Below are 20,698 nucleotides of genomic sequence, written 5' to 3' on the forward strand. Positions count from 1 at the left end.
AGGTTTAAATTTTTATTTACATGAAAACAAAATTTATGTATTCAATTTTTTAAGTTTATTATTAGAGAGAGAGAGAGCGTGAGCAGTGGAGGGTCAGAGAGAGAGAGAGAGAGTCCCAATCCACTGACTTTGTGGAGCCTGACACGGGGCTGGATCCCAAAAAATGTGAGATCATGACCTGAGCTGAAACCAAAAGTTTGACACTTAAGCTTAACTGATGGACCCACCCAGGGGCCCCTAAAACTAAATGTATTACTTTTTTACTTTCTTGGCTTTCACGGAAGCAGACTCCTCAGTAATACTTTGAAAATCCACTTGTCTTTTCAGTTGAGAGAACTGACATTTTTGACAATTTTTTTTCACTAAGTGTGCATCTTCCATAATTTACAACTCAGTTTGCCGAAACGTCTTTTGCATGGTGCCATTTGTGAATTCCAACATGTTCATTTTTAAATTGTCATCTTGATTAACAATAAGTTTGATATCTTGCACATCAAGCGTTTTGGATTCATTTTTATTTTTTAAAGTACCACATTAAAATATTATGTATGAACGCCTGAGTTTTTTGGAGCCCCACTACGTTGTGCGCTAAGGTGAGTGCTGCAGCCCGAGCTCCAGCTCTAGCCATAGAGAGGCCCTTGCCCACACCCAGGCCTGACAAAATTAAGTTCCCATGCAGGGCCTTCTGACTGAAAACGCTTCTCTGTTCTGTTCCTGAGTTTGGTCGCAAAATCTACCCAGGACTCACCTGAGGGATCGCTCCTCCTCTGAAGCTCTTCTTGCACAGGACTCAGGAAAAGTGGTCTGTCCATTCCTCAGGCCCCACACCATTCCCCTGTCCCATCACTTCCCATCTGTCTACTCCACATGCATTTGCTGTAAGCCACTCGGGGGCAGGAAATGTCTGACACAGTTTGGGAACATTTCTGCCAATACAGACACTCAGGAGCACTTCACAAATACTGAAGGAAGGGAGGGAGGAAGTGGGGGGGATGGAATCAGGGGGACAAGAAGGGTAGAAAAGAACAGATGGTTTATCTAATAAAAAAGAAAGGGGTAGACATTTATCCGATGACAATAAGCTTAGGGTGACTTACTTTTTTCTTTCTTTGGCTACATAAGTCCATACTCTTTCAGTTTTAAGTAACAGAAACTCAAACAACTTAACCCCCTCCCCCCCCCAAAAAAGGTGATAGTGGGGGTAGTGTTCTAATATTAAAGCCAGGATTTAGTGTATTGATGCCTGACTGAGGACCTGAGGCCAAGGCCAGTGAAAGGTTTTTATTAATTACGTTTCCATGCCACACAAGGCAGGGCTACAGGGCAGCTGCAGGTTTTCATTGGAGGCCCAAGGAAGAGGACAGAGCCTTCCTGGAAGCTTCTCTGGGGAAGATTTGGTAGGTCAGGTCAACAGATGAGGACAGGTAAGTCTGAGGGCAGGATCTAAGCCATATGGGCTGTCTCTAGCTGTCTGGTGCCTGGCCCTGGGTTGATTTAGGGCAGGGGAAACACTGGCTTTGGGTGTGCAAGTTTGATAAAGGGGGTGTCCGTGGGCATAGACTCGGCCTTGGTTGGTTTGCATACGAAACACATGCTCCAGGCCTGAGAATTGGCTAGTCCTGGGGGAAGCAGTCTCTCCCCAGAGAGGCTGCAAATGCCCGAGCACCGAGAATACAGATTAGAAGATCTAGTTAATATATCAAGATCTAGTTAATATAATCAAGATACACACAATCACCTTGACCTTGTGATGACTGGGTGCCAAATAGACCAATCACAGAAACTAAGAAAACACAGAAGAGGGACGAATGCACTGATCTGTCAAACTGAAATTTCAGAATCCCCTCCCATAGCAGGTGAGGTTTGATCCAGGAGTTCAGATGATGTCATCAAGGACTCAAATTCACCCTCTCTTATTCAGCCTCCCCTGATAGGCTCCATACAGAGACTTCCCAAATGCACCACTCAATGCAACAAAAATGGCTTTATGCCTGTCCAGACATCTCCACTTGATGAGGAGCTAAGATGTCAATAGGAAGTGTGAAAGTTTATCTTTTATTTTTTTTTTATTTTTATTAAAAAAAAAAAATTTTTTTTTTAACGTTTATTTATTTTTGAGACAGAGAGAGACAGAGCATGAACGGGGGAGGGTCAGAGAGAAAGGGAGACACAGAATCTGAAACAGGCTCCAGGCTCTGCGTGGTCAGCACAGAGCCCGACGCGGGGCTCGAACTCACGGACAGCGAGATCATGACCTGAGCCAAAGTCGGCCACCCAACCGACCGAGCCACCCAGGCGCCCCATGAAAGCTTATCTTTTACAGAAGTCCCAACGAATACATTGGTTCTGAATGGCTTGTGTGCCTAGAACTGAAGCAACCACTGTAGCAAGAGAATGGAATACATGGATGGGCCTGAGCCCTTCATACTTTATTCCTAGAGTGAGAAGTTACGTTAACCCTCCTGGGATTGTGGAGATGAGAGAGACAGTGATTTCTAGAAAAAACTCCGTAAACTCAGGAAGGGGACATAGATGCTGAGCATCCCCCCCAAAATATCTGTTAATTAAAACTTTGCACATTCCTGCTCCCGGTATTTCTATCCCAATCTTAAAAGAGTCCAGATAATCTTCCTTTCAGGACAGATGAGCATAGCTTTAGTACACAGTAACTTTACCCATTTGGAAATATTTAGAAAAAAATACACAATTTTAAAAAGATATTTATTTCGAGAAAGATAGGGAGAGAGCAGGGGAGGGGCAGAGAGAGAGGGAGACAGAATCCCAAGCAGGCTCTGCTCTGTCATGACAGGGCCCAGCGTGGGGTTTGAACTCACCAGACCACGAGATCATGACCCCAGCCGAAATCCAGAGTCAAAACGCTTAACCGACTGAGCCCAGGCACTCCACAATTTTTAATGTGTACTTTAACAAGTAGAGTGGACAGACAGTATCAATTCCATTTTGGTTACACGAAGCCATACTTTTACTAAAGCAGTCTCTCCCAGCTCGGCCCATATCAGAAGTGCTAACATTTTAGCAGTACCCTTGGGATAAAGTGGAAGGTGTTTAAAGGCAGCTGTGTAACAAGTAGGGAAGAAGGAAAAACCTCTACCATCCCGTTTATTTGCAGAATCATCAAGAGCAACATTAGCTCTGGGTCAGGACACAGAAGTGCTCACAGTTTAGGAACACAGCCATCATGTTTCCTACTGGAGAGAACCCACCCAATCTATCCACAGCTTGGGGAGTGATGAGAAACCCAAAGCTCTTGGGGCGCCTGGGGGGGCTCAGCCGGTTGAATGTCCGACTTCAGCTGAGGTCATGATCCCGTGGTTTGTGGGTTCAAGTCCTGTGCCGGGTTCTGTGCTGACAGCTCGGAGCCTCCTTCAGATTCTGTGTCTCCCTCTCTCCCTGTCCCTCCCCTGCTCATGCTCCAGCTCTCAAAAACATTAAGTAAAACAAAACACAGAAAAAACCCCAAAGCTCTTCCAGCAACACCCTGGAAGGTAAGAAGCTGCTGCGGCCTTTGTTTTTTGTTTTTAAGTTTCTTCCTTCCAGGAACTTAGGAGGGCTCCACCCCAAAAATAATATTGGCTATCTTCATGCTTCTAGAAAATGAAAATCTTCTGATTTTAAATATAAACACCAATATCCCTTGCATTTAAATAGCATTTTGTGGTTTACCTAACATTTTATTAAAAAAAAAAAATCAAACTATGAAGCACAGGCAGGCAGGCCTTGTGGACATTTGACACATGAGATCGAGTCACAGGGCCTGTCACGGGACTTGTCACCGTGTGCAGTGGCAAAGCTCACGCACGAGCTCTGCTCAACAGCCACACCTGCAAATTTCCACCCTTCCCCTCGAAGCTCATAGGGTGAAATATTGGGTTGGTACTGCTACACCATTTGTCAGGTATTTAGGTGAGTCGATGAGCACTATTTCCTTTCTTATGAAGGTAGGGATCACGTGACTTAGCTCAAACGTTGTTTTGGAGAGCAAATAAAATAATGTATGAAAAGCGGCCAGCTCGATGCTTAACGGAGGCTAGGCCCCAGGCCTGCGCTCTTGCATTCTTACAAACCTCACAGCGCTGATGATCACTGGAAATGATAAACTTCCAGACAGTTGGCATAGGCAAATTTTATTTCTACGGTAGAAGCATTTATTCCGGCTATAGAAAAATAACACTATTTCGAAGTCAAGGTAACGAAACAGAAGTATATTTTTTCCTTCTATGTCCATACTCCAACGTCACATACGGTTTTAAGACATTCTTAAATTAACAGGGAACAAACACAGAATCAAGACAGGACCTGTCAACAGAAGACATGTATTAAAGCTACAGTATCAGCCTGGAATTCAGAAAATACAAAGTGGTCTCGAGCAGTGATTCTCAGCGTTGGTGTGCGTTAGAATCAGCCACCTGGTAGGAAAAGAACCTTCAGCGGACTAAAGGCAAGTCACGTTGCGCCAGGCCTTGGTCTCACAAGAGATAGCAACGTTGCTCCTCCAGGAGGGGCGCAGACAAAACACACCACAGTATGAGACCAGACTCTTGCTCCCTGTTCCTTCTCTGAGCCTCTGATTCAGGGACGGTCATGAATACTCTCCAGGATGGTACAGGTCAGGTCAGACAGGGTGTGCTAAGGGCTTCCCTAGCTCATTCCCACACAGCTACTACTGTGATCACCACCACCAGCCTATACAGACCACACTCTCCCCCCACCCCGCTCCCCCATAGCTGCCAGAACTCAAGATAGAACCCTTGTTGATTGCAAGCCCATGGACTACTAGTACCATTTGTATATGTCGGTACTGCGTTTACTAGCTTCACCCGTTCACTTACATTAAAGTTTCAGTACATGGTTGAAAAGACGATTTTTCTATCTAAACTAAGACCACAAATTCAAAGGAAAAAGGCAACTAAGCTTGAACCATGTCGCTTCTAAAGCATCAACACCCAGATGAATGAACGGCTTTTCAGAGTGACCCGTTCAGCCACTCTCTGATGTTCCCTTATAGTGATGGGAGTCTCTGGTTATAGATGGAAACATCTATAGATGGAAACAAGAATAAAGCACTTGCCATCCTCATCGCTGCCTATGTTCACTATACTACACAATCACGCTACACAGTGAAAGTTTTTGGCCATGGAAGTAACTACCCACGTAAGGATCTGCGGTTCTAACATTCTGGAACTACAACCAAAGCCAGAGAGGTGCAGAGTCAGGCGAGGCGAGGGGCCGTCAGCCTCGGCAACACGGACGTTTTGTGTTGGAGAAGTCCTTTCTGGGGGGCCGTCCTGGGCACAGCAGGAGGAGGTGGGCGCTCTGGTCCCGACACCCCAACCAAACGTCTCCGAGGTGGGGAGGTGGGGAGGTGGGGGGGGGGTGTCAAGATCCTCCCCAGGGAGAAGCAGGGAGCTGGAACTGCACAGACATAACTGAGACTCTGCGTGCACAGATCACACAGGACACCGTGGAATTTTCCTCAGTGGAGACGGCAGCATGTGGGCCCCTGCCCTGCCGTGTGTGCCGGACGGACTGCCGGAACCCACGGTCCCCACACGGACCCACCTCTGTCCTCCCGCAAACACCGACGTGCCACAGGGAAAAACACAGTTCATCTTCCACCAGTGTTCTGTGGCCCGACACAGAGGGAAAGCTCCAGTTCACAGACATGTGCCACGCGGGGAGCCAGCTCGGTCAGTGCAAGTGGCCCTCCTTCTGGATCCGAAGTCTCTCCTTCTCCACCTGTAGGCGCTCCTTCTCAATCTGCAGCTTCTCCGACTCAAATTTCAGAAACTGCAGCCGCTCCTTCTCAAGCTGTAGGCGCTCCCTCTCGAGTTTCAGCCTCTCCGTTTCCAGGTCCTGGGGCTGCGGCCCCGGCTTCTCGCCCTGGCCCAGCTCGCCGTCGGAGGAGGAGGGCGGCTTCTCGGAGCCGACCACCTGCAGCCTCAGCCGCTCCCGCTCCAGCTGCAGCCGCTCCCGCTCCAGCTGCAGCCGCTCCCGCTCCAGCTGCAGCCGCTCGGCCTCCAGGTCCAGGCGCCGCAGCCGCTCCCGCTCCAGCTGCAGCCGCTCGGCCTCCACGTCCAGGCGCCGCTGTTCCAGCTCCAGCTTCTGCTTCTCCAGGTTGACCAGCACGTGGGGCTCGTCGTAGGCGGAACGGGACGGCGTGGAGTTCAGGGTGAAGAACTCCTCGATGTGGGGGAAGTCGGGGAGCTCGCTCTCCCTCCTGGAGTCCGGGATGACGGCCGACAGCATCTCCTCCTCCTCCTCGATCTCAAACTAGAAGGACAAAGCACTTTTCAGGACGTATCTCTGCTTCGGCGGGCAATGTGTCTAAACACTGCTTTAAGGCTTTGTGCACCATGCGAGCACAGAAAACCACTGGGGTTTTGAAAGATATTGACCAAGACTTGCCTGTTGTCACTAATACAGGTGACCCTTCAACAACGCGGGCTGGAGCTGTGCGGGTCCACTTACACGTACATTTTCTCGCTCAGTGCGGTGCAGGACCGGAAATGGATCTTCTCTTACAACTTTCTTAACTATTTGCTATAGCTTGCTTCATGTTAAGAATACAATATATGGTACACATAACATACAGATCATGTGTTAATTGACTTTATGTTAATGATAAGGCTTCCCGTCAACCGCAGGCTGTTAGTAGTTAATTTGGGGGAGTCAAAGCTTATACAGGGATGTTCGATGGTGCGGAGAGCCAGCACCCTCGCCCACCCACGCTGTTCAACCGGGTATGTAATTAAGAGAAGGATACGTGGGTTAAAAGAGAGATTCGTGACCGGAAGAGCAATGGAATGACACTGTTAGGTCAAACTTGTGACTTGGCTTGAAAACTGGGATCTTAACTGTGCCCGGACTATCACAATCTCCCACATCAGAACTGAAGGAATAAAAGGAGAAAGAGGATTCCCAGGCCAGTACTTACTTCGGGACTCTGGGGGTCTCTTTCCTCCTCTTCCACTTTGACCTCAGTTAAGGATCCACCTGCATCCCTGAAATCTGCCACGTTCTGCCAGTCAAAGTTGGGATCGTTGCGGAATGCGATCTTGTCGTCCATCTCTTCGGTGAGCGAGTCGTCTAGATCGGAGGTGGGGAGGGGGAACCCTGAGCCAACCAGCTTAATGTTGGCCTTCATCCTCTTTCTCTTCATAAGCGCCCGCCAGTCCAGGTACCTTCTTTTCACCTCCGTCCCCGTCCTCTGCTCGCCTTCCCCCACGGCGTTCACACACTGTGCGATCTCCTCCCACGCCATCCGCTTCATCACATTAATCGTCGTGTTGAGCTGCTTGGAAAAAATGACTTCTTTGCGTTTGGTAATTTCTTTCAAAAGGGTCTGAGTTTCTTGAACACTGAAGTTGCTTTTTCTCTTCCTTTTCAACTGCTTCATTTTCCTTGCTTAAGTGCAGAGTTTTCACGGTCAGAGAAGGTGTGAAAAGCTGACAAAGGCTACAAAGTACAAAAATCAAGGGCAGTCCCTTCGAGGCGCTTTGTCTAAATCAGTCTTCCGTTCATCTAGTAGCACGGGCAGGCTGGACCATTCCTAAAGAGAAAAGGAGAAAATCAGTCCACTTGCAACTTTGCAATGTACCTCCACCCAAGAAGCTGGACACACGTCCCTGTAAATGCGGTTCAAAACCGCCCACCCTCTGCCTCTGCGGTTGTCACCCCTGTCCCTGACCGCTTGTTCTCACCTGGGCTCCCGCTAGGGCTCCTCACCACTGCCTGACGCTCTTGGCCTGCTCACTCTCCTCCACCCCCAGTTACTTTTCTGCTCCGGCCACACTGGCCTTCCCATTACCCGTTCTGTCCACCCCTCCCCCGCTTGGAGCCTCTGCACACACGGTCCCCTCGGCCTAGGACATGGATACCTGACAAAAATTATGCACTTGTTTGCACATCAGATCCTAAGTCAGTTCAGTGAACATTCTAGAACACTTGTAATGTTAAAGGATCACATTTAATTAGCACTCTGGCCTAACATTCCTTATGTAATTTAAATTATAAAATGGGCTGGTCAAGTACTCAGCTTTCCTCTAGAGGTGACTTACGAGGTACTATATTTATAAACTAGGTTTATTTTATTTATTTTTTTAGATTTTTTAACGTTTATTATTGAGAGAGCGAGACAGAGCCTGAGCGGGACAGCGAGAAGAGGAGACACAGAATTCAAAGCAGGCTCCAGGCTCTGAGCTGTCAGCACAGAGCCCGACGGGGCACTCGAACCCACCAACTGGGAAATCATGACCCGGGCCGAAACCGGACCCCCAACCGACTGAGCCACCCAGGTGCCCCACTAGGTTTATTTTTAAATATACTTGTGTATACCTTTTATAAGTTATAGAATATTTTTGCTTATATATAGAACACATATATCTTTATACATGTCTTCTGTATTTTTAATATACTTAGAAGAAAGAAGCGAAGCAAACTGTGCTTCTCAACGTGCTCTACACATTAAAGCAGCCCGGATATGCTTCTCCTTAGTACCTATGTTGCAGCACACACTTCAGAGAATTACTCCAGTGAAAACTGGGCTTTTTTGCCTTCCTGTACCATTGCTGCAGCACTAGGAGGGTCTGGGAGAAGGATCGAGGAGGACGTGGGAGAAGGATCGAGAAGGATCTAGGAGGATCTAGGAAGGTCTGGAGCCCACTGGCTCCAAAGGCTGTTATCTTCAATACCTAACACTGTGCCTAACAAACAGGAGGTACAAACACAACTTAAAATAAGGTGATGAGGGAATGGGAGAGGTCAGAAAGTGAGAGACAATAACTCAAGGAAGCTAAGCTACCAAAGCTGACACACTTCCATGGGCAAAGCATATGTTTAAAAGGAAAAGGCAGCACAAGTCAGTAGAGGCAAGAAGCAGTTTGTATAATTACTTGAAGCCTTTAGATAAACTACCCACCCTTTCACTATGCCGAAAAACGTAAAAACATCACAAGTTCTACGAAACTGTGAAAAAGAAAATTTTAAGCAAAAATGCTATTTTGCTACCATAGTCTGTATGGATCAATAATGAGTAGGTTATCAAAGACACATTTTTAATATGGAATCAGCAGGTTAGATGTCTTTAAAAATAGAACAGCTAAAATAATATCAAATTCCGTATCATATTAAATACTTACAATGTATTGATAGGACTTTTTGTTTGCAAAAGATATAGAATGTTTCAGGGCATTTAAATAACTTCTTCAACCCTTTAAAAAATGCTATCATATTTTTTAAGGGAAAAGCATGGTAAAAACACAAATATCCATCAAAAGATTAGATGAATAAACCATACCACAGCTTTATAATGGGATATATGCAATAAAAGCTATGTAAGAGTACGAATATGATTTAGCACAACATTATTCCTGTGTAAATGTATCTTAGATCTCCAGGTGCTTACAGCTTAATTGTGTGAAAACCTATGACACCTGATTAATGTAATAAAGTACCAAAATCAACTGAAATTTGCACCTGAGTTGAAATGTGGGCACTACCTGTGCATGGCTAAAAGCTAAGCTATGTTTCCAGGAAGTTTTTTTTTTTTCCTCTGTTGTTTCCTTTGCACTTTGATTCCTCTATAACATAGCTTGGATTTCTATCCTCCATTACCCAATAACGTACTCAAATATTTATTGAGCTCCTACTACGTGCCAGGCACATACTCTTGGTGCTGGGGATAGAGAACTGCTTCCTAAAACGTGCAAAGATGCCATTTCAGGTGTCCAGCACTCTCCTTTTCATACTGGTTGTGTTCCCTATCTTTGCAGAAGGCAATTCAGTGGTTGCAACCTCCAAAGATTCGCAGCTCTTGCAAGCCCTGACCCAGAGAATGGCCGTCTTCCTTAAGTCCTCGCGGACAGTCACTTCTCACTGGCTGCAGAGGTACAGCAGTTCGCTTACGTCATCCCTGTGAGAATGATGTACCACCAAAGGCATATTAAAATATTTTTTTTTTTTTTAAGGACTAACACTTAATGAAGTTCCTAAACACTGCGCGAGAAGGCAAAATTAAGAGCTGTGAGAAGGACATTCAGGCACTCAATTGTGGGCACAAACTTTTTTTTTTTTTGGTAAATTCGTTAGGTGGCTCAAGAAAAAAAAAAAAAAAAAAGGCATCACAAACTATAGAAACTTCCCCAAGTCCCCCACCCCCCCTCCCCGCGCCCACACGGTCTTCTAGGAAATTCGCTTCCCGGCCAAGCAGGAGGATGCTCTTGTCTCAAGTTGTGATAGGTGGACACCTGCGGGTCACTTCAGGGCCGCCTATCCTCCGAGCAGGTAAACGTGTCTCCCCGTCCCCGCCGCGCTCTCGGGGGGCCGCCCGCTCACAGCCGCGAGGAGGACTCGGGGCGGGCGGGGGACGGCTGCGCTCCCGGGAGGCCACCCGGGGGAGGTGGCCGGGCCCCGCCACCGCACCTATGGGCAGCCTGGGCGGAGGTCGGAGCTCCGATGAGGGGCGCGGACGGGAGCTGATACAGCCCTTCCACCCGCCCCGCGCGGACTCGTGGTCCTCGCGGCGCCGTGGTCCCGCTACGACGCACCCCCAGGGCCAAAGCCAGCAGCGCAGGGACGGCCACCTGCCGCCGGGACCCTCCCCGCCTCTAGGGCACCCACCGTCCGCGGCGCTGCCGGCTCATCCAGGGCAGAACCGCTCACCTGCGACCCTGACCGCACCTCCACCCGATCGCCTCTTACGGGGCTGGGGCGGGGGGGTGGGGAGATGCCTCCCTGATTCCCCGCCCACCAACTTCGCCCGCCTCAAGCCTCCACCCATTGGATGGTATGGCTGCCACTCATGCGAGACGTCTCATCCATTGGTCCAGAGGGTATTGCCTTTCTGGCCGACGGCCCGCCCCAGGTCTGACCTCACAATGGGAATCGAGTCCCCAACCGGTTCCGGGTTAGTGCTCTGGGGTTCCGCACTCTTGTGATTCGTGGCCTCCCGCTCTGTGCTCGGGCGTTGGCGCGAAGCTCTGTCAGTCAAGTGGACTCTAGAAGCGGATTGGTTCCTCGCGATCAGCCCGTGGCGCTTTTCCTTCTGATTGGGGCCCTGGCTGCCCCGCCTCCAAACGCTCCCTCTGTCCTTGACCCTCACCTGCTAAAAGGGCAGAGGGGAAGTGAAGCCTAGGCGTGGCCCCACCTGCGTCCCAGTCCGCTCTCACCTCCCTATCGAGTGAGGCTCAGCTTTGCCTCGGCCGCACCTCTGAGCTCTGAGGCCGCCCCTGCCACAAACCGGTGATTTCCTTACTGCTCAACCCGACTGTCACTTAGTGTCCTTGTGTCACTTGACGCCTCCAAAAACATTTGACCTGTTGACCATATCTTAGTAGTTTTCCTGTGTGCTTTCCTCCCTCGCTGTCTACTCCTCTGTGGCCCTTGACAGTCGCGTCTTGCACCGCCACCCTCAGTCCTTAAGTCACTGATGGCTCTGGCCATGTGGTCCCTTCTTCCCACTGTGGCCGGGGCGGTGGGTGTGCAGTTGCTGGGTGCGGCCTCAGTCCTCGCAGGTAGTGCAGAGCTTTTCCAAGGGTTTCTTGGTCTTCCATCAATATCCCTGCACAACCTCCCCGCCCCAGCCGGGTTGTCTGTTTCTAGCTGTGATGGTGGTTGGGACATTGTGTTGCATTGCATCCCCCTGTAATTTCCGCTCCCTGGTCTTCCCTGCCAGACTCGCGGCTCGGTTCACGAGTTATTTCTAAAGGAAGCCTTCCCTTCCCTCCATTCACCGGCTTCTCCCTCCGAGTTGTCTCTCTGATGTAGGTTTCCCCGGTTAAAGGATGCTCAGCTACATCTGTAATTCAGGTAAATAACAAGGGTCAGGCTAAGTGTGGTCCAAGGCACCACCTGGCATCCTGTTAAATCCTACTCCAACCCTTCACCTTGGGAGGGGGGTACCCTCCATCTGTCAGCTCTTCTGACCTGTTCCATGGGGGTGGTCTTTCTTATTCACTGTTGTACTTTCTCTGCCCAGCACAGTGCCTAGAATATAAGGCACTCAAGAGACATTTGGTGAATAAAGGATGGAATATTCCCGATGAACGGTGGATGCTTGCTGGATGTTCCTGGAGGAACTCCAGTCCACAAAATAGGAAGTGCTTGTGGAATAGGGTCTTTGAAATGTGATGATGGGTTTAATCTTCCAGATTGCACTTAAGAGTTCGTGTGACAAGCCTGCCTATACTTTTGCCTAATTAAAACAAACAGGTGTTGTGGGTTTTTTTTTTTTAATATGAGAACTTGGATTTTTTAATTTTGGATTTTGTTTGTGGTGGATGTTTCTCAGGTGGGTGCGGTGGGAAGGTAAGACAGCACTCCATCCCAATTATAACCAGACGGTTTCTCTCTTTTCCCTTTCAGAGAATGTCCACGTGTTGAATCCATTATATTTACTTCAGTAGCAGAGATCACACCTGGAATGTGTCCGTAAGTACTAAGAACCTTCTGCTTTCCTAGGAACTCTTTCACGTTCTTGCGATGAAACCTCTGTCTCAGGCTGAGTGCAAGACCTATCCTAGACACCGTCGTTATTTTTCTCCACTCTAACTTGCGTCAGTGCAAGTGGGCCAACAAGGGAGAGACGGAGGGTCATCCCAAATGCCTAATGTCATGACCCCATTCTGAACCTGATAGTCTGTTTACTGATTTGATTTTTGCTAATATTAACTTCAGGCTAGAGATCTGATGCCAGGTTCTTACACACTTATTCTAGAACTGAGCCGCCCAGCTGTGGTAGCCACTAGCCAGAGAGCGCCTGAAATCTGGCTAGGGCAACTGAATAACTGAATTTTAGTTCTTAATTTTTCTTTAAAAATGGAATTCAGTCAATTCAGTGATTGGATAACTTATAGGTACGTTTGGAAAACTTGAGTTATGTGAATCTACTTTTTCAACTGTACATTTTTTGGAATCTAAATACAAATGGAGTATTTCTGATAAAAAAAAATTAGCATCGGAATTGAGATGTACTGTAAGAGTAAAACATACACAGGATTTCAAAGATTTAGTATAAAAATATACCGTGTCTCATTGACAATTGTCATATTGATTGTAAGTGAAATTATAAAATTTTGCATAATTGGGTTAAGGAAACTATATTATTAAAATTAACTTTGCCTGTGTGTTTTTTTGTTGTTGTTATTGTTTTTTTTTTTTTTTTTTTACTTTTTAAAGTGAGGCTAATAGGAAATTGAATCTTCTGCATGTGGTTTGCATTACATTTCTGTTAGACAAGGCTGTTGTAGGCTGTGCTTGGCCACAGCTTATTGAAAGTCTCAGAATGAGAATATAATCGTTAGCTAAAAGATTTCTGTTTCATTGCCTATTGTTTAATCAAAGGGAAAGAAGGAGATCATTTGGCTGTCTCTCCTCCAAATGCAGTTTAGTTAAGATAAATGTAGCCCAGCAGACATGTTCTAACCTACATTTTATATCAACAGTGACTGCGTTGTGCTGCATTCACTCCCCACTTTTGTCTTTGCACATGTCCTTCCTCCTGTCTTGTCCCTGTGACATAGTCTTGTTCTTCAACACCAGCTTTTCCCTGACAACCTTTGAACAGATCAACTTGTCCTTTTTCCTATGAGTTTTATGCTTATAAGTCGTCTTATGTAGATTTCTCCTGAATTGCTATTCTTCCCCTTGTATCGGTAGCACCTAACACAGCACCTGGCATTTAGGCTGGCAAACACGCCTTTGGTGATTCAAACTGAACACTGACGAAATAAAACTCACTCGGTTCTGTCCTCTGCGGTGTCGCCAGATTGCTTGCAGTTTTCATCATCTATCAGTTATAACAGTTTATAAAGTTACATTGAAAGCTTTTCACTGGCAAATTTTGTGTTTCTAAAAACTTTACATTGAACGGAAAGCCAGTACGGTTCCTGTAGAAATTGTTGCAGCTCTTTTCCTGTGGATTTTGTTTCTCTTTACAACTGGAAAAAATAGAAGATGTTAGAACTCGAGCTATTTAAAAATGATTATCCTCAAAGCAAGAGGTAGGGATGGCAGAGTTTCATTTCCAAGATGAGTCTGGTATCAAATGTCCCGAAGTCAGATGGGTCCCAGCATTCCCACCAGCATCCGCTGTGGGTGAGTTGCCAGTTTTGTTTCCGGTGGGAGGTTTGGTCTCTCCTGGAGTAGCCAATGAAATAATGCGGGCCAGTCCTTAGTAGGAAACCATTCACGGCACTTTTTCAGAAGATAATCACGGTTTTCATCCCTGTGCTCCTGGACATGGAGTTTCCCAGGGGAGAAACAGATTGACTACAAATCTATTTTTGCAAGTTGGAATGTGTGCCCTGGTGACTTTCTGTTTGGAGCCTGTTTAAAAAAAATTCACTTTTGGCGTATATATACTTGTGGTTTCTCTCTCCTGTTTGGCAGTCAGACCTCTTGTTGAAGACAGTTTTAACAGTTTCATGGGATGACCATCTGTATCTTTGAGTCCCCTGCAGAATGAGCTTTATTCATGCAAAATAGCCTGTATTTTAAATTGACCCATTCCAAATATATACTGAATGTTTAGTGAAGTTGGTCTGGACCTTTTTGCATAATGTGTCAACAGAAAAACATGCAAAAATTTTATTTTAGTAGTAAAGATTAATCATACTGTTTTCTCACTTTGAGAAATGACTGTCAGTGTTTGTAACCTCTTGGTTCTTTTTATGCACACACATTCTTTTTTTTTAATTTAATTTTTTTATTTATTTATTTTTTAATTTACATCCAAGTTAGTTAGCATATAGTGCAATAATGATTGCAGGAGTAGATTCCAGTGATTCATCCCCTCTGTATAACACCCAGTGCTCATCCCAGCAAGTGTCTTCCCTAAAGCCCCTGACCCATTTAGACCAACCATCCCCCCACCCACACCCCCTCTGGCAGCCGTCAGTTTGCTGTCTGTATTTAAGAGTCTCTTATGTTTTGTTCCCCTCCTTGTTTTTATATTATTTTGGCTTTTCTTCCCTTATGTTCATCTGTATTGTATGTTATTCCGTATATGAGTGAAGTCCTATGATATTTGTCTTTATCTGACTAATTTCACTTAGCATAATATACTCTAGTTCCATCCACATTGTTGCAAATGACAAGACTTCCTTCTTTTTGATTGCCAAGCAATGCTCCGTTGTATATATATACACCACATCTTTAATCGTTCATCCATCAATAGACATTTGGGCTCTTTCCATACTTTGGCTGTTGTTGATAGTGCTAATATAAAAGTTGGGGTGCATGTGCCCCTTCAAACAGCACACCTGAATCCCTTGGATAAATACCTAGTAGTGCAATTGCTGGGTCGTGAGTAGTTCTGTTTTTAATTTTTTGAGGAACCTCCATACCGTTTTCCACAGTGGCTGCACCAGTTCATGCACACTCATTTGTAAGTTCCTTTTGCAAGAATTACACAGAGTTTTGGAGGTGGGGGCTTTTCATCCACTGGCCGGGCGTCTTTGCTCATTTCACTTCAAAAATAAGTACCTTATACTATTCTGTGCCAGCCACTGATCTAAGGGCTTCATATACATGAATCTAGTTAACTATTATAACAACCCTAATACTGTTTAGATGAGGAAACTAAGCATAAGTGATGTTAGGTATCTTTCCAAGCCTTCACGGTTAATCAGTAGCAGACCCACAGTGTAAACCCAGGCAGTCTACACTCAAATCCCATCCTGTGACCCCCCCCTCGAAACGCTTGTTCCTGTGACCTGGGGATTTGAAGGTGGCCAAAACATTTGGAAAGATTTTAGTGGAGTCAGGGGGCAACAACACTCCCCCACAGAATACCTTCTTTTCCTAATGTTTTTGGACTGTGTTAGAAGCTCCTCAAAGGTGAGGGTCGTGTCACGTGCCTCTTATACCCAGCACCTCGCACGTACCTTGGATTTACTCTTTGCTCCGAAACGAATTTCGATTTCAGGTTGTGGAATGGACCGAAGTCACGTAGTTCCTCTGAACAGTGGCCTTAGGCCATCTGTCAGTGGTCAGGAGCTGCCCAGAAGCTGCTCTGGGCCACGTCGTCCACTGCTTTGACCTTACTTCCTTACCGCTTTCCACAGAATGGCTTCCAAACACCACTGCTGTGCTGTCTCTGGGCAGACTTCCTTCTTGATATGTTTCCTGTTCACATAATTTGTGGGGAATAATAGTTGTTGTGCTCATATGCAATAACAATAACACAAATGTAAATGGGACCCCGGGTGGGCCTAGAAAACTTGCTTTCGGTTACTCAGCTCATTTACTTTCTTATTTTCAGTGATCTCTGTGCCCAACTTGGGGCTTGAACTCATGACCCTGACTGAGATCGAGTCACGTGCTCTACAGACTGAGCCAGCCAGGTGCACCTCATTTAAATTTTTTAAAAGATAGGAGCTGTGATTCCTGGCCAGACTTTTTGGGTTCAATGATACAAGCAAGAACAAAGGTCAGAAGGGGCACAGAAAAAAAAAGAAAAGCATTTCACAAGACCCAGGAACAAAGAGCACCTCAGATTTTAGCCTGTCTCCCCATTTCCAAACAAACACTCCCTTAATGCCCTTTAATGCACATGGTACCTCTGCACGGCCAAGAAGTGAAAATAACAGATATAAACCATGGTTAACAAGATGGATATGGGGGATCCAGGGGATTGATCATGTTTCAAAGTAATTTCGAACTTCATAAAGACATAAATCCAGAGGAGTTTGTTAATTATTACGCTTCATTTATAATCTCTGACCTTCCTTTCTGTCCTCAGGATGTTACCCTTTTATCACCATCTTACAAAACAGACAGCTGAGTGCTGTGTGGCTCCTCTGGTCACCTGAGACCACGCCACCAGTCAGGGGAGGTATGGGGAGCTCCAGCTCAGGTTCTCCGCACCCTCCCTGTGTGCTACTCCAGAGAGCACGTTATTCTGTATCAAATTACTTAATTTCTCAAATACTTAATGACTTGGGAAACAAAAGACAAAAAAAAAAACTTAAGACAAAATACACCCATGTTGTGTCTTTTGCAAATTCTACCCCTTTCCCTTCCCTTAATTCCTAGCTAGAAAATGTAACAGCTACACTTGCTGGGTGCTTACTAGGCACTAGACCCTGTTAAATACTTGCACATATTATCTCTTTGAAGGGGCTTACAATTAGGGAAACTAAGGTTAGGAGGTATCATGTTATTTTTATTTGTATTCTATTCTATTCTATTCTATTCTATTCTATTCTATTCTATTCTCTTTTTTTAGAGAGAGAGAATGACTGGGGAAAGGGGCAGAGGAGGGGAGAGAGAGAGAGAATCTCAAGCAGCCTCCATGCTCAGTGCAGAGCCTGACACGGGTCTCAGTCCTACAACCCTGAGATCATGACCTTAGCAGAAATCAAAAGTCGGATGCCTAACTGACTGACCCACCCAGGTGTCCCATGTATCATCATTTTATGAAAAAGAAAAATGAGGCTCAGAACGGGTAGGAGGCTTACCCCAGGTTACAGAGCAAGGGAGTGTTGGGGCCAGGATGGCTTCCATTGGTTTCAGCCCCACGCTTCACCGAACCCTTATGAATACTTTGTCTCCTAGCAATGAACAGTTTTTTTCTGAATTACTGTAGAGCTGAAAAAGCTTGCAGAAATCAGTGGCAACTTCCAGATCTGATGATGTATCAGTAACCCTTGTGGCATAAGCTATAGGTCATAGAAGACATCCCTTCCAGGATCTTTGGTTCTGTCTCTGGATCGTCTGTCTACCTTTTCCTGTTTTTGGTTCTTATACTGCCTTAGCTCTCTTACATGATCACTCACTTTCCCTTTGATTACCCCTTGTCCTACACAACACTCTCACTCACTACTCCTCCCCCCACCCCCACTTTTCCTTCTAAATCCCTCCCTGCTTATCTCTCATTAGAAATGTGTCGCTGAAGCATGTTTCCACTATTGCAGATAATAATTTAATAATAACCTAATAATATTCTGGTTCCCAATTCAAAGTTTCAGCGTTGATGAATAATACATCAGATATTTTCTTTTTTTAAAAAAATGTTTATTTTTGAGAGAGAGAGAGTGTGAGTGGGGAGGTGCAGAGAGAGAGAGAAAAAAATCAGAATTCAAAGCAGGCTCCAGACTCCAAGCTGTCAGCCCGGAGCCTGACTCGGGGCTCGAACTTACGGACCACGAGATCATGACCTGAGCCAAAGTCGGACATTTAACCAACTGAGCCACCCAGGCGCCCCAGATAATATTTTCTTAAACACAGAAACCCCTCAAAACCCCCAAGTAATGGCTTTACTAATTTTTGTGACCCTTAATTGCCATTATCCTCCTCTGTGTTTCTTCTAAGAAGAAACAAAAATTCTCCTTATCCATTAATATTTGATGTTAAATTTCAATATCTTGTAAATTAAAACTGTTTTTATGTGTTTAAGATAAAAGGCTGATTTTTTTGAAGATTTTATTTAAGTAATCTCCCAATTACTTAATTTGAATTCACAACCCCATGATCAAGAATCACACATTCTATTGACTGAGCCAACCAGGTGCCCCAAATCAGATCCTGATTTTTAATAACAAAAATTTACTTTACTTTTGTTGTACTTACTGAGTTTTTGCCTCTGTGCTTTTCCCACCTTTTAAGCATGTTTTTCTCAGTTCGATTAAAGTGTAGCAAAGTGTCTCACATCGTCTGTGTCCCAGTGCTGGAAAACATTCTTAGACATCTTGTGCATTAATAGTTCTGGCCCTCCCTCCTTCTCTGAGGCGAGAGGAGCTTTATTTTAATAGAATTTGGAAATGGTGTCAAGAATACAAGGTTTCATTACTATAGTAACAGAGAATAATGGAAAGACTAAATGTCAGACACATTCATTGTTGCCATAGTGATAGTTGCTTTCCCAGATATGTTCACCATTCCATTCTGGTCAGTTTTCAAAATACGCTTATCTGTATGAATGCTCAAAAAGGGGAGAAAAACTTCAAAGTCATTTAAGAAAGAAGGAAGCCTTTCAAGAGATGAAAGCAATTTGCTTTACTGTCCATTATTTAATAAGAAGTCCGCAAAGTCTACAAAAAGGCTACAAGGGAGATAGAAATTCTCATTTCTGTTCAAATAAGTGTTCTTCCCATTTGTGGTCAGGGAGATTGAAGCATGGGGTTTCAGGCATGTCTGTCTGGTCATTTCATGCTATTTCAAGCCATTTTTTTTTCTGAACTTCTGAAAATAGGGAATTCTGCCACATTGAAATGGAAACCCTTTTATTTTATTTTTATTTATTCTTTTAAGCAGTAGCACTTGAGGGCGCTGCCTGCCACGCAAAATCATTCAAGCAGGCAATCATTTATTCCAGCCCCTTTGATTACCTTCCTTTTCCCTTCAGCAGCCCCTCTCCTCGCTGACAAAGCATTGTCATCATGGTAACTCACCCAGGCTCTCTCCGTCCCACAACTTACTAGTGACCTTGACTTACCACAATGACTCCTGCTGGACTGAAGTATGGAGAGCGGGCCGTGCTCAGTTCTACCTTTGGAAATGCAGTTCCTGGCACGGTGCCCGGCTCATAGCAGGACAGAATAAATTGTAATGGAGTGAGCTTCCACCGAACAGTACCCTTTGTTTAAGTCTTCCTGAAACTCTACCAGATCATTCAGAATAGTGTGTAAATAGGCACAGTGGCCTGATGGGTCACTTCTCTCACAGTACCGTCTGCTTTAGAAATGACTGGTATCTGGGGCGCCTGGGTGGCTCAGTCCGCTAAGCATCCGACTTCAGCTCAGGTCATGATCTCAAGGTTCGTGAGTTCGAGCCCCACATCACTTTCTGTGCTGACAGCTCAGAGCCTGGGGCTTTCTTCCAATTCTGTGTCTCCCTCTCTCTCTGCCCCTCCCCTGCTCATACTCTGTCTCTCTCAAAAATAAACATTAAAAAAAAAGAAAAAGAAACGAAATGACTGGTATCTGTAGGTTTATTTAGGAGGTGGCCTTGGGAAGTCAAGATGGATTTCTTCTATACAAGCCATGTGCTGAATGGTAGTTAAGTTTCCGGGTTGACCAGGAAGAATGCCTCTAATGCCAGCTGTGCCTGAATTGTGGAAATAATAGTACCTCTTGAGTGCTTTCTAGTCCCTTTCATAAATTTGTTTTACTTGTTCAAAATTAACTGCCCTTTCAGGATTTCAGGAGTTCATCCCCACCAGCCATAACGATAGTTCTGGCAACAGAAAATATTCTTAGGTACCAGTGATGTGCTGGCTAACTCTATTTCCGTAGTAGGCAGGAGAACATGTGAACGTGTTACCCTACTACATGGCAGAATGGACTCTCCACGTGTCATTAAGGATCTTGGATCTTGAGATGGGGCGATTGTTTTAGATTCCCTGGGTGGGCCCAATTTAATTACAATGGTCCTTATAAGTAAAGGAAGGAGGAGGAGAGTATGAGAGTGACTCAGTGTGAGCAGGTGACCGCCCATTGCTAACTTGGAAGGGGAGAAGGGAGCCATGAGCCAGGGAACCCTCTAGAAGCTGGAAAAGCAAGGAAATGAATTTTAACCCAGAGACTCTGGTTTTGGAATTCTGAACTTCAGAGCCGTGGGAGAATAGATGTGTGTTGTTGTAAGCCACTGTGTTTGTGTTGTTACAGCAGACACAGGAAACTAATTCAATGTCCACATCTATGCGAAGGAAGTGAGCTCTCCAGGAATGGTGGTTCTGAGG

At 45.6% G+C, this 20,698-nt stretch overlaps 1 protein-coding gene and 1 long non-coding RNA gene across 14 annotated transcripts in view; one reads left to right on the top strand and one right to left on the bottom strand.

The window, feature by feature from the left end:
* Nucleotides 1-4,129: 4,129 nt before the first annotated feature.
* MSANTD4 (Myb/SANT DNA binding domain containing 4 with coiled-coils) lies at nucleotides 4,130-18,732 on the bottom strand. Of its 9 annotated transcripts, none has more exons than XR_006193423.1 (4): nucleotides 10,639-10,879; nucleotides 6,956-7,570; nucleotides 5,581-6,291; nucleotides 4,130-4,317 (listed from the first exon to the last, which is right to left on the bottom strand). XR_006193423.1 is itself a non-coding variant. In XM_042904061.1 (4 exons), exons 3-4 carry the CDS (start codon nucleotides 7,415-7,417, stop codon nucleotides 5,710-5,712), a joined length of 1,044 nt encoding a protein of 347 aa, XP_042759995.1. In that variant the 5' UTR covers nucleotides 7,418-7,570; nucleotides 16,071-16,143; nucleotides 17,478-17,576; the 3' UTR covers nucleotides 4,130-5,709. The 9 variants fall into 9 exon arrangements, 8 of the variants coding, with proteins under 8 accessions (XP_042759995.1, XP_042759998.1, XP_042760000.1 ...); XM_042904061.1 differs by lacking the exon at nucleotides 10,639-10,879 and adding exons at nucleotides 16,071-16,143; nucleotides 17,478-17,576 and having other exon boundaries at nucleotides 4,130-6,291; XM_042904064.1 differs by adding an exon at nucleotides 9,847-9,931 and having other exon boundaries at nucleotides 4,130-6,291.
* LOC122199225 overlaps nucleotides 10,995-20,698 on the top strand; it is a 44,722-nt gene continuing 35,018 nt past the window's right edge. For 3 of the 5 annotated variants that reach the window (XR_006193424.1, XR_006193427.1, XR_006193428.1), the window contains exons 1-2: nucleotides 10,995-11,259; nucleotides 12,382-12,447. This is a non-coding gene — a long non-coding RNA (uncharacterized LOC122199225). The other 2 variants (XR_006193426.1, XR_006193425.1) reach the window with 2 other exon arrangements.

The sequence above is a fragment of the Panthera leo genome, chromosome D1 (assembly GCF_018350215.1).
Source record: "Panthera leo isolate Ple1 chromosome D1, P.leo_Ple1_pat1.1, whole genome shotgun sequence".
Classification (NCBI taxonomy): domain Eukaryota; kingdom Metazoa; phylum Chordata; class Mammalia; order Carnivora; family Felidae; genus Panthera; species Panthera leo.